This window comes from Ahaetulla prasina, chromosome 3 (assembly GCF_028640845.1).
Source record: "Ahaetulla prasina isolate Xishuangbanna chromosome 3, ASM2864084v1, whole genome shotgun sequence".
Lineage (NCBI taxonomy): Eukaryota > Metazoa > Chordata > Lepidosauria > Squamata > Colubridae > Ahaetulla > Ahaetulla prasina.
The window spans coordinates 35,219,061-35,231,548 of NC_080541.1; the positions used below are offsets into that span (position 1 = coordinate 35,219,061).

At 37.6% G+C, this 12,488-nt stretch overlaps 1 protein-coding gene across 1 annotated transcript in view; it reads right to left on the reverse strand.

Annotated features, from left to right (window-relative positions):
* Window positions 1-2,136: 2,136 nt before the first annotated feature.
* The window catches only part of SLC26A7 (solute carrier family 26 member 7), an 85,183-nt gene continuing 74,831 nt past the window's right edge, over window positions 2,137-12,488 (reverse strand). Inside the window, exons 16-18 of the mRNA XM_058177589.1 lie at window positions 8,124-8,178; window positions 7,923-8,026; window positions 2,137-2,660 (exon numbers count right to left, since the gene is read on the reverse strand). Of these exons, the coding sequence (XP_058033572.1) occupies window positions 2,625-2,660; window positions 7,923-8,026; window positions 8,124-8,178 (195 nt within the window). The 3' untranslated portion in view covers window positions 2,137-2,624. The remainder of the gene's footprint in view (window positions 2,661-7,922; window positions 8,027-8,123; window positions 8,179-12,488) is intronic.

A 12,488-nucleotide genomic window follows, 5' to 3' on the forward strand; every position in this document is an offset into this window, starting at 1 on the left:
ATAGCTCCTTAATGAAAAATGATGCGAGACGCGCACAAATTCTAAATCAGCTTCAGAAGTTTCTGAATATGGACAACTTGAATATAACAAGTTTCTGATATGGACAACAATTCAGATTATTCCATGTCCAGATTGGATTATGCTACAGCTCTAATTGTACCTGTACTGGAGTTTGATTCTTTCTTTGAAAGACCCCTCCAACCAACTGACAAGTTCTCCAGAATATCTCCTCTGCTATGAGAATTGTAACAAGACAAATTGAAGGTTTGGAAAAAAGAAGCCTAAGGAACAGTCTCACTTCAGTTTTTGAGCCCTTCTTTGCCTGAATACCCTAGTGAAGGTTTTTCACCATCAGCAACTTTAAAATGTGTGGATTTCCATTTCTGGAATACTGGTTGGGCAATTTTGGGAATTGGAGTCTACATATCTTAAAGCTGATGATGAGGTTGAGAAACACTGCCTTAATGGAACCCAGATTGGGTTACGGCCAGTGGTGGGATTCAAATAATTTAACAACTGGTTCTCTGCCTTAATGCTTTCTTCCAACAACCAGTTCACCAAATTGCTCAGAAAGTTAACAACCGGTTCTCCCGAAGTGGTGTGAACTGGCTGAATCCCACCACTGGTTATGGCATAAAAATAATTGTTGGTGCACAATGCCTTATCCTCTTACTCTTCTCTTTTGTATTTTGCTGCATTCTTTTTCGGAATGCAGAAGAGCAGGAAAACCACAGCTTGGGGATAATTCTGAGACAGGGAGCAAATTGAATAAGCTAGCCCTCCACACCTGATATAGAAATATATTTTCCCTTGATTGGATTTTAATCAATATTATACCACTAGTTTTACAAGTTACACAAACTGTTTTCAAAACAGCAAACAGAAATCTTGGGTTTGTTGCTGCTGAACCCTTTCTTGGGTTCAACCCTTTAACTGAACTTCATCTTCGGTAGCTTCAGCCTTAAAAAAAAAAAACAGTGTAAAAGATTTAATTGGTGGACACCTGCAGGCTCTTGGGAACCACTGCTTCCCCTCCTTGCTGATGAAAAGTAATACAGCCCAATGGGGACCAGACAATAACATTTAACTAAATGAAGAGACTACTAAATGAAGCATCTCAAGCAAATGCTTTGGGGAGGAGGCATTTTTTAGGTTTTCCCAAGAGTTGAGAAGAAAGTACTTTTGTCTTGACTGCACACAGAAAATGTTGATGTATACATTTATTTAGTTTTATATTGTCTGCATACTCACCACATCTGATTATAAGACTAGATCAAAAGGGCATCTCCCGTTTTAAACAAACCGTGGTTTCATTCAAACTTAAAGCTAAACCACAAGCTTTTGATTACTTTTTCACAGTTTTTCTACTGAAGGGAAGGTCTTATGGTTATAATAATTTTCCCTGTGCATGCAGATCACTTTTGCTCTTCTTGTGCAAATATATTGCTATGAAAATACAGACTCTTTCCTTTACTATATAGTTTTAAAATAAGTCTCATTTAGATCCTCCCACTTTATATTTGTACAGTCCGATGAACGTAATGGTGCTAATTTAATTTACATTCACAACAGCCCAAAATTAAAAAGGAGCAATACATAATTTTGGGGAAAGGAGCAATACATAATTATAGGGAAGAAAGTAAAGTAAAACAAAGACAAATAAGACATGGGTCTGTGCACATTAAAAGTGCACTGTTTTTATTGCTTGCTTTGGTAAGGACATTTACTGGCTCAGCAGTTTTTGATGAGGAAGTTTTTTTTTAATTAAAAGATACCTTCATATGAATGGTAGAAGCTTTTGTCGCATGCTAGATCCATGAAGTGCTAGAGGGGGAAATAAGTCTGGTTTTGTTATAGCTGCATTTGGGCTTTAAAGTTGCAACAATCCTGTGGCAACTTTGTGTGTGTAAAAATAAGAGCAATCTTTATAACCTTTCATGTATTTTTTGATAGAAGAACAAATGTTAGTTAGCCTTTGTTTACGGCAATGGTTTTCCCTGTCAGGATTCTACTCATACAGAAACTTAAAAGTTATTCTCAAAGGAATATATAATGAAATTCTTTTATATCCCTCATTTAAAACAATGCAATAAAGAGACAAAAATCAAAATAATAACTTCAATGTTTTTAGCAGAATATGGAAGTGGCAAGATATGATTGTTAATTCCAGGCATTTAACAGGAAAAAATGGCTGTTTATTGCAGTTTGCAATTGCACATAAAAAAGGACAGGTTTTGGATTAGATACATTGCACTACAAAATTCAATGATATTGCATTCTCTTTTGCACAAACTTATACTTTTAAATTGTAATAAGACAGCTAAAACAGCATACATCACAGTAGTGTCTTAAATTACTTTCTATTTCTTAGCTCTTCATGCATAGAAAAATATGTGATCGTTGAAGAAGAACCTAAGTTTATAAAAATAAACCCTGTTGCTGAAGTCATCTTTCAGGAAATCTTCAGGAAATATAGGCAGAAAACACTGCTGCTGTTGAATTTGTTAAATATGCTTGGCAATTATCACCAACAAAACTCCATGTTTAAACATCTGAAGCAATTCCTTGGCACCATTCCTTCTGCAAGTGAGCAGTTTGATAGACAGACTGGAATCAGACTAGCATCAAATCTCGGTACGTTCATTAAGCTTGCAAAAGTTCTGAAATGTAAAAAAAATAAAGCCATTTTACTGTGTGCATATTTATTTATATTTCGTATTTCTTAACCGCCAATCTCACTCAGATGTACATGCATATTTCTCTCTCTCTCTCTCTCTCTCATTATCACTTTGAAAAATGAAAGAGTGCTGAAATCAAAGCTTCCTATTTACATTCTTTTATCAGTGAAAGAGAGTGTGTAGTCAAGTCTATGGTTTTCCCAGTTGCAATGTATGGCTGTGAAGGTTGGACCATAAGAAAGGCTGAGCGCCAAAGAATTGAGGCCTTTGAACTCTGGTGCTGGAGAAGACTCCTGCGAGTCCCTTGGACTGCAAGGCGAACAAACAAATCAGTCCTAGAGGAGATCAACCCTGACTGCTCTTTAGAAGGCCAGATCCTGAAGATGAAACTGAAATACTTTGGCCACCTAATGAGAAGGAAGGACTCACTGGAGAAGAGCCTAATGCTGGGAAAGATTGAGGGCAAAGGAAGAAGGGGGCCACAGAGAACAAGCTGGCTGAATGGAATCACTGAAGCAGTAGGCATGAGTTTAAATGGACTCCAGAGGATGGAAGAGGCCAGGAAGCCCTAGAGGAATGTTGTCCATGGGGTTGCAATGGGTTGGATATGACTTTGCAACTAACAACAACAAAAATCAATGTAAGAGAGGTGCATCTTCTGTTTCAAGAACATAAAAAAACATAATAGTTTAACATAAACCGTACTTGTCCAGCCTGTTGTCCTCCAGATGTACTGGATTACAGTTCCTATAATTTCCAGCCAGCAAATGTTCAGAAGCTTCCAGTTTGTTTGTTTGTTTGTTTGTTTCTTTATAAAATTCACTGGCCATCCATCTTACCATAAGGTAACTCTGGATGGCTTACAGACATAAAAAATGCATCTACATTAAAACCTGAATAGATTAAAACCAAAGATTAAAATCAAGGTCACATGGGGAGAATGGGGGCGAAATGGAGAGAGGTGGGATCTGGTGTTAATCAACCACCTCCACTATGCTATTCCCCCATTGCGGTCCCAGGCCAATAGCCAGGTCTTTAGACCCTTACAAAAGGATAGGAGGTTTGGGGCAAACCTCACATCAGGGACAAGGTGATCTGGGGGGCAGGAGTAGCAGCAGAGAAGGCCCTCCTCTTGGACCCCGCCAGCTTTCCATTGGGCTGACTTGACCCACAGCATGCCTCCTCTGTTGACACAAGTGGGAAGGGTCAATCCCAGTGGGGTGAGATGGTCCCTCAAGTAATCTGGGCCCATACCATGAAAGGCTTTAATTCAACACCTTGAATTGTACCTGGAAGCAGACCAACAACCAATGCAGCTTGTGGAGCAGTGGTGTTACTGGAGCCATTCTTGGGGACTTTCTAACAGATTAGAGAAATTCAGTTCCAAGAAGTCTCAGCATTGGCTTTGTTGACTGCTGATAGCTAAGATTTGAAACCTACAATCTAGGGAAAAGGTAGTAATATCTTGTATTTTGTGAACAGCTATCAGAATCAGCCATGCATCATGGATAACTAAACCCAAATCAAGAATATCTTATCTTATTTTATTTTATATTTTATTTTATTTTACTATTTATTTTATTTATTAAATTTATTTGCCACCCATCTTGCAGTTCAAATTCATGACATCAATGAAGGTGGTTCCTGCATTTCAAATCTTCAAGCTGCGAACCCCAAACTTCGCTGATCTATTTATCCGCTAAGAAATCCATCATTAGTAAGTTTTACTTTTCATTCCCATCATCCCGTTACCTACCGATTGGTAGGCAGATCATGCTACTGAGCCAACTGTGCTACTGAGTTAATTCATCCACACTTTTCAAATCTATTCCAGGGCTGTTTTGTGTTGACAACAACCCTTTCTCAAATTTTACACTCCATTTGCTAATGATGCATAGAAAAGGGCATAATAAAAAAAAATCAAAAATAGTGCACAAGGGAATGCACTATTATATATATGTATGTATGTATGTATGTAAGCTCCCACCCAATCAGTTCAAACCCCCACTAGCAGTTAAAAGGAAGAAACAGCTGCGATCACACATTGCTCCCAGAAGCACGAAGCTGAAGCCTGAAGATGACGAATGAGACTTCGTCGAAACATCGCCAAGACACTTCCAATCTTACACGGGAGAAAACCCGAACAACCAAAGACCTATATATATATATATATATAATATCAGGAAATGAGCACATAAATCAATAGACATTTTCATGTTTGTTTATTTTTTTTCACTGAAATTGATGGAGAAACAAGATGGAATAAATATAACACTGGAAAACTGAGAAATTGAGTGAAATCCAACTTGGCAGATGTACAGTATTCACATCAGTTGCACTGGGCCCTAGCATTTGATTGGCACGGGGCCTGTTCATTAAATTAGGTATCTATCTCTGGGGTCTCTAAAAGCAATTTACAATAATCATAATTGTGATTGTTTAATTTGGAAAGGAAGGGATTAACCACAGAGTTATTTCCAATATTATTACATGGATAATATTGTAGTATTATCTGTTCTTATTTTTTGCTACTAAGGGAATATTCAACAAATATTTATGATTATATAATAACAAAAAAAGGAAAAGCAGAGCAAGAATGGTTAAATGATTAAGTTTGATATGCCCTTCCTTCTGAAATACAACTAAACAAATGTCACTTAATTTTTTAAACTTTGGTTGATCAAGTAACTTCAGTGAGAAAGGCATGATAGTTGGGTTGGTTTGTTTGTTTGTTTGTTTTAGATAACAGGAATGTTTATGGTAATAAGATGGAGGAAAAGAAGGTAATAAATCATTAATTAGTTTTGCATTTTTCTTTTGGAGGGGACACTGTCTTAAGCTCAGATCAACTCTCTGCTAAACAAATAATTCCCTCAACACTGTCAAACTATTTACTAAATCTGCACTACTATTAATCTTCTCATAGTTCCCATCACCAATCTCTTTCCACTTATGACTGTATGACTGTAACTTTGTTGCTGGCAATCCTTATGATTTATATTGATATATTGACCATCAATTGTGTTGTAAATGTTGTACCTTGATGAAGGTATCTTTTCTTTTATGTACACTGAGAGCATATGCACCAAGACAAATTCCTTGTGTGTCCAATCACACTTGGCCAATAAAAAATTCTATTCTATTCTATTCTATTCTATTCTCTAAAACAATAAAAATGAAAATGCTCTTCATAGCCTAGAGATGTGGTTTAGTTACAGAAAATGAGCTTATAGGAGTTTACATTACAAAATAAATTTACGCCTTGTAAAACTGCAAACACAAAAGCATACTTTATGTCCAATTATAGGGTTCCAACATAAATATGCATAATGCTTCCCCTCTCCCTCTGTAGAAGTTGTAAACTACTTTTATCGTTTGGTGGATGAATTGGAAACACTAATGAATGAAAGGGCAAAGCAAAGTAGATGATAGGCCCAAGCATACAAATTGAGATCATGTGACCCTGGGGATGGTACAACAGTCATAACTTGGAGGAGGAGTTGTAGGTCACTATTTCAAAGGCCATCATAATTTCAAACAATCATTAAACAAACAGTTATTAAATTGAGGACTACCAGTATCCTTCTGATCAGTTCTTCAGCCAGCTGAGTGGTGCTGGCTGTGGGGAACCCTGTATTTCCCTGCTAGATCTTTAATTGTATGGTTCAGCCCTATGCAATCAGAGACTGGTAGCAAAATCGTCAGCTCCCTCAACCAGAGCTCCAGTGTTGCCAAAAGAAGCAGATAGGAGAAAATGGTCTCTGATCCCATACTTTTCTTGCCACCCCTCCTAGTTTGGGAAAAATATTTATTTTTTTATTTATTTTTTTATTTTGTTAATAATATATAAGATAAGAGGTAAAAGTATAAACTTAATTTGGATACATGAAAAGAGTAAGTAAAAAGGAATATTAGGACAGGGACGATAGGCACGCAGGTGCACTTATGCACGCCCCTTACAGACCTCTTAGGAATGGAGTGAGGTCAACAGTAGACAGTAAGCTTAAAGTTTTGGGGGTTTGGGGAAGAAACTAAGAGTCAGGTAGTGCATTCCAGGCATTGATCACTCTGTTGCTGAAGTCATATTTTCTGCAATTGAGCTTGGAGCGGTTTACCTTGAGTTTGCATCTATTATTTGCTCGTGTATTGTTGTGGTTGAAGCTGAAGTAGTCATTGACAGGTAGGACATTGTGGTAGATAATTTTATGTACTATGCTTAGGTCAGACTGAAGTGTATAATATTAGGGAAAGTAGCAAAAGAACAAAAAAATGGAATTAGAAAATACCCACTAGCTCTCTAATCCCACAATGTAGCTCCTGGTAACTGAAGAATTGATGAAAAAAGAGAAACCTGGTTCCAGCTCTTACAGGAGTGGAGGTAAGGTGGAGAGAGGTGGCTGTTTTGTACAGGAGAAAATCCTAATTGGATAGCACTGTTATCTGCTGGTACCAAAAGCAAATAGACCTGGGAAACTATGCCCAGGAACCAGATGAGAGGAGGCATATCCACAGCCACCTATCATGGCCAATGGGAGATGAGTAGTTCTCAGCCACTGACTGCATCAGTAAGCCTATCATTGATGAGATATAGATCTTTTATATGGCAAGGTAAGTGCCAGGAGGAGAAGAAAAATATCACTTTAACATCAGAAAGACAAGCTGCTTTTATGAGAGCCTGGAAATGAGACAAAGGGGAAGCCACATTCTTTAATACTATGTCTTTTAAGTGGAATATGAGGATGAGCTGATAGATTCAGAAGATGGCAGATGGACAGAGTGAATTGGAAAGGATTTTAAAGTTCACATAAACTTTAATTCATGTCTGAACTTCGGCTATTGCAGATAACTACAGTCCCACTGTCAACACTCTAATGAGAGATGAAAAGATGCTATCAGGGGCAATAAACTATGCAAGAATAGAATAGAATTTTATTGGCCAAGTGTGATTGGACACACAAGGAATTTGTCTTGGTGCATATGCTCTCAGTGTACATAAAAGAAAAGATACGTTCATCAAGGTACAACATTTACAACACAAGATAGAAGTAGATCAGCATTCTTAGAGTTGCTAAATATTAGATAATGAAAATAAACAAGTAAACACATGTACACACAAACAATAAAGGCTGAGCGTTTCCCTTTCCCCTATCTGTCTGTAAATTGGATGTCCAGTTTAGAAAGAGAAACTTGAGGTAACCTCTGTTAACCTCTTAGCATTTGTTTTTCTCATAGACTGAGACTTACCCTGCGTAACTGAATGGCAGCAACAGCTGAAGAAACCGACTCATAGAAGACAGCATTCTCTAATTCTAGCTTTCCGTTGAGTTTCAGTGCCTTTTTCAAAGAAGCTGCAATAAGAGAAGGCGGCTTTGTAAAAGAGGAGCAGGAACGCCACAAGTTAAACATAATTCATAAAAATTATCTTCACTGAAAATTGATACTTGCCTTTGCAATTTGCCAGAGAAACATTTATATTCTTTTTTTGAGCATCCGTATAAATCTAAGAGAGAGGAAATATTGATATATATTATTGAGATTTATGAAGCATTTAAAAACTGTTTTATGTAAATAAAAAACATTAATAGAATTAATTCTTATGCTAAGGAGACAAAGGCATGGGAACATAACCTAAAACCCCAATCTTATTTACTCTTCATTTTTCAATGGCATTATTAGCAATTTTTTCCCCAAGATTCGTAATATTCTTGCTATAGATAAAAAGCTCTTCAGATTTTACTAGTTTCTAAAACATTCAGCTCTCTCTTTTTTTTATGCATACTTTAGGTGTCTGTCTTATTTTATTTTAGTGATAAGTGCTTGATTTCTAAATTTAATTTTCTTGTTAATTGTGAGGATTTCTTTTTTAATTACATTTAGCTGGTTTATTCATTCTCCTCATAGTACCTTGCTTTCATAGCCTCCTATCTCAATTGCTTTGCATCATTTTCTTTCAGAACATTTGTTAAGACTTAAGATAAATTTTGTTCTGCTGCCTAGGGGCTAATACAGGATTTTTATTTTTTATTTTCCTACCAATTGCCTGGACAAGTCCACACATTTTCTTGACACATTCAGAAGTGCTTTGCCATGACTTTCTTCCTAGGCCTGAGAGAGACTGCCCCAAAGTCATCCAGATTGTATAATACAATGAATAGGTGTGTTTCAGTAGTGCGTTACACTTACTTTCGCTACTGGTTTAGAACTGTGAGCGCGCGAGCTTCTGCACATGCACAGAACCTACTGCATGACATCTGGGTGAGCGGGCAGAGCCTTCCGCCACTGCCACTACCGGTTCCTCCGAACAAGGGCGAACCGATAGAAACCCACCACTGGTGTGTTTGACGGAGAAAATGAAATGAACAATTACAGATTATGCTAAAAATCAGAGTATTTTACCTTAGTAGAATGCAGAATAATTTTAATATATGGAAATTCTCAGTGGTGAAATCCAATTTTTGTTACTACCGGTTCTGTGGGCATGGCTTGGTGGGCGAGGTGTGGCTTGGTGGGTGTGGCTTGGTGGGCGTGGCAGGGGAAGGATATTGCAAAATCTCCATTTCCAGCCCACTCCAGGGGAAGGATACTGCAAAATCCCCATTCCCTCCCCACTCCTCGGGAAAGGATATTGCAAAATCACCATTCCCAGCCCACTCTGGGGCCAGACAAAGGTGGTATTTGCCAGTTCTCCGAACTACTCAAAATTCCGCTACCAGTTCTCCAGAACCTGTCAGAACCTGCTGGATTTATTATATTACTTTATATTATAAAGTAAGATTGCAGTTTGGACCTTTGTTATGTAAAGTGACAATTGGGTATAACAAGAAAAGCATAGAGGTTGAGGCTGTGGGAATCAGATGCTTAAGAAGTGTAAATGGTAAACACCACCACCGGGGCTCAGGAAGGAATGGATGCTGAATGTATGTGAATTAAATGCACAACTAAGTGACCAGTACCCCCAAAAAATCATTGAATGATCTGGTGACATGGAGAAAATCAGTGAGGAGTGAATGACAGTCAATTATATGAGATGGATGGCATACATAAAGCGATAATAATTCTTTTTAATGTCCTCCTCTCAAAGTTAAATTTTGGCAAATTAGTACCTCATTCTGCACGAAGTTTATGCCATAATGAGACTCTGAAGAAATGCTTCAGCAAAATCTCATATATCTAACATAATCTATGTTTCCTATCAGAATAATGACAACTCTACTATTCCCTACTGTATTTGCTTTGCAAAATCTTTTTTTGTTTGTTTGTTGGTTGGTTTAGCAATGATTCATTCAACAAATGCCCATGTATTTCAAAGCAATAAGCTGAATAGGCACAAGGTCTAAAGTGATATCAGCGTCATTCTACAGTAACTTCAGGAATCTACTTTAACTTCAGGAATCAAAGAACAAAAAAAAGTCAAGAAATGAATCTATCTGAAACCAGTTCTTAGGTGCAGAAGAAAGAAAGGCATACCAGCATTGGGAAGGGTTAATAGAATGCCAAATATGTAGCTACTAAATTAAATTCAGAGACAAAATCTAGCACAATATTAACAATCTGACAGAGTCATTTGAATGGTGAAGGGTTATAAACTAAAAAAGGATGCAGTATTTGATTCAACTTTTATGTGGCCCACTAAGTTTATATATAAATGTTGAAAACGATTAACATTTGTTCTGGACTTATTCGAAGGTCTTACCAAATACATTGCAGGTTGAGGGGGGGGGGGGGGGTGTCACAAGCTGTATTCCAAATAACCGCTAGGGGGAGATGTTCTATAATATAAACATTCCCTAAAATAGCAGGGTTTTGTAACTCACATTAAAACAAATGCAACTTTGTACAGTACAGTACAATAAATGGTTTGATGGAGGAAGGCCTGTCCTACATTTTGTTGCTCAATGACTACCTTTTGGGAAAGCCAAAAAGGTGTGTACTTAATAATTATCCTGCAATTGTTCTTTACCTAATCTGCACTTAATATTCAAAATGTGACTTCTCCACTGAGTGAGTTTAAATGCTGACAGGTTGTGCTGATACGTAAGAATACAATTGAAAAAAGTTTGAAAACAGATTATACCTACTCCAATGGTATACCAAGAATTCCCTCTACTTTTCTTCCCTGAGTTAAAATCAAGCATTAAAGGTGAAATTTAGAGACCTTCTGCTGGGACAATACGATCTTGAATGTCTCCAATGGATAGGAACTGACAGATATAAAAAATATCATTTTGAAGGCTAGTTGTAAGTTTGTAAGAAAATGTGCATGGCTCTTATTATTACCATTGCTGATACTTTCAGGGAGAGTAGGCAAAGGTTGTTTAAGGGGAAACCTAACTGTCTTTAACCTGGCAAAGATTTTCAGAAACACCCACCCAATATAAAGTTCTCCACAAAAAAAACCAATAAAATAAAATACAAACAAGATGTGTCATATGGCTTGACTCTTTGACTGTTTCTCTCTCACTCAGTTAAAAAGCAATGATAAGGAGCAAAAATGGCATGTTTCACTCCTCGGATTTTATTATGTAAACTTCCCAGCAGCTATAAATCCAACTCAAGGGGAAAGGGAAGAAACTCTGGAGCAGAAACTGGAAAAAAAGAACAAAATTATATTTTTTAATACAAAAAGCAGAAACCATCATCATCCCGAAACAATGAAGAGATTATTTGATAACCTATATCTGTGAGGAGTTTGATGTTCATCCATTCCTGCTTTAGTTTTTGAATTTGAAAAAAATATATTAAAATATCTATCTGATAATGTATTTGGATAAAACACGCATTACAAAACATGTTCTATTTGCGCTATATTCTAGTGTAAATTATATCAACTGTAACTGCAAAATTTGTTAATAGTGGAGTTTAAAAGAAAAATGTTCTGGTATGCATATTAATTTTATGATGTGTAGATTTACTTGGATTCACTCTAAAACCACATTCTAGAAAAGGTGGTTGAGAAGCACATGCACTGCAGCTCAAGAGGATCCTGGATGAGATGGATTTTTACAGATTAACAGAGTTGGAAGGGACCTTGTAGGTCATCTAGCCCAACCCCCTGCCAAAGCAGGAGACCCTACACCATTTCTGACAAATAGCAGTCCAATCTCTTCTTGACAGCTACCAGTTATGAAGCTGGCACAACTTCTGAAGGCAAGCGGTTCCATTGATTGATTGTTCTCACTGTCAGAAAATTTCTCCTTATTTCTAGTTGAATCTCTCCTTGATCAGTTTCCATCCATTATTCTTTGTCTGGCCTTCGGGTGCCTTGGAAAATAGCTTGACCCCTTCCTCTCTGTGGCAGCCTCTCAAATATTGGAACACTGCTATCACGTCTCCCCTGGTCCTTCTCTTCACTAGACTAGCCATGCCCAGTTCCTGTAACCGTTCTTCATATGTTTTAGTCTCCGGTCATCCTGGTTGCTCTTCTCTGCACTTTTTCTAGAGTCTCAACATCTTTTTTATAGTGTGGTGACCAAAACTGGGTACAGTATTTTAGGCAAGGATGCTATTCAGCAGGTTCTAGAGAACTAGTAATGGAAATTTTGTGTAGTTCGGAGAACCAGCAAATACCACCTCTGGCTGGCCCCAGATTGGGTTGGGAATGGAGATTTTGCAATATCCTTCCCCCAGGAGTGGGGAAGGAATGGGGATTTTGCAGTGTCCTTCCCCTGGAATGGAGTGGGAATGGAGATTTTGCAGTATCCTTCCCCTGCCACACCCACCAAGCCATCCCTACCAAGCCACACCACGCCCACTAAGCCACACCCACAGAACCAGTAGTAAAAAAAATTGAATTCTACCACTGATTCTAGG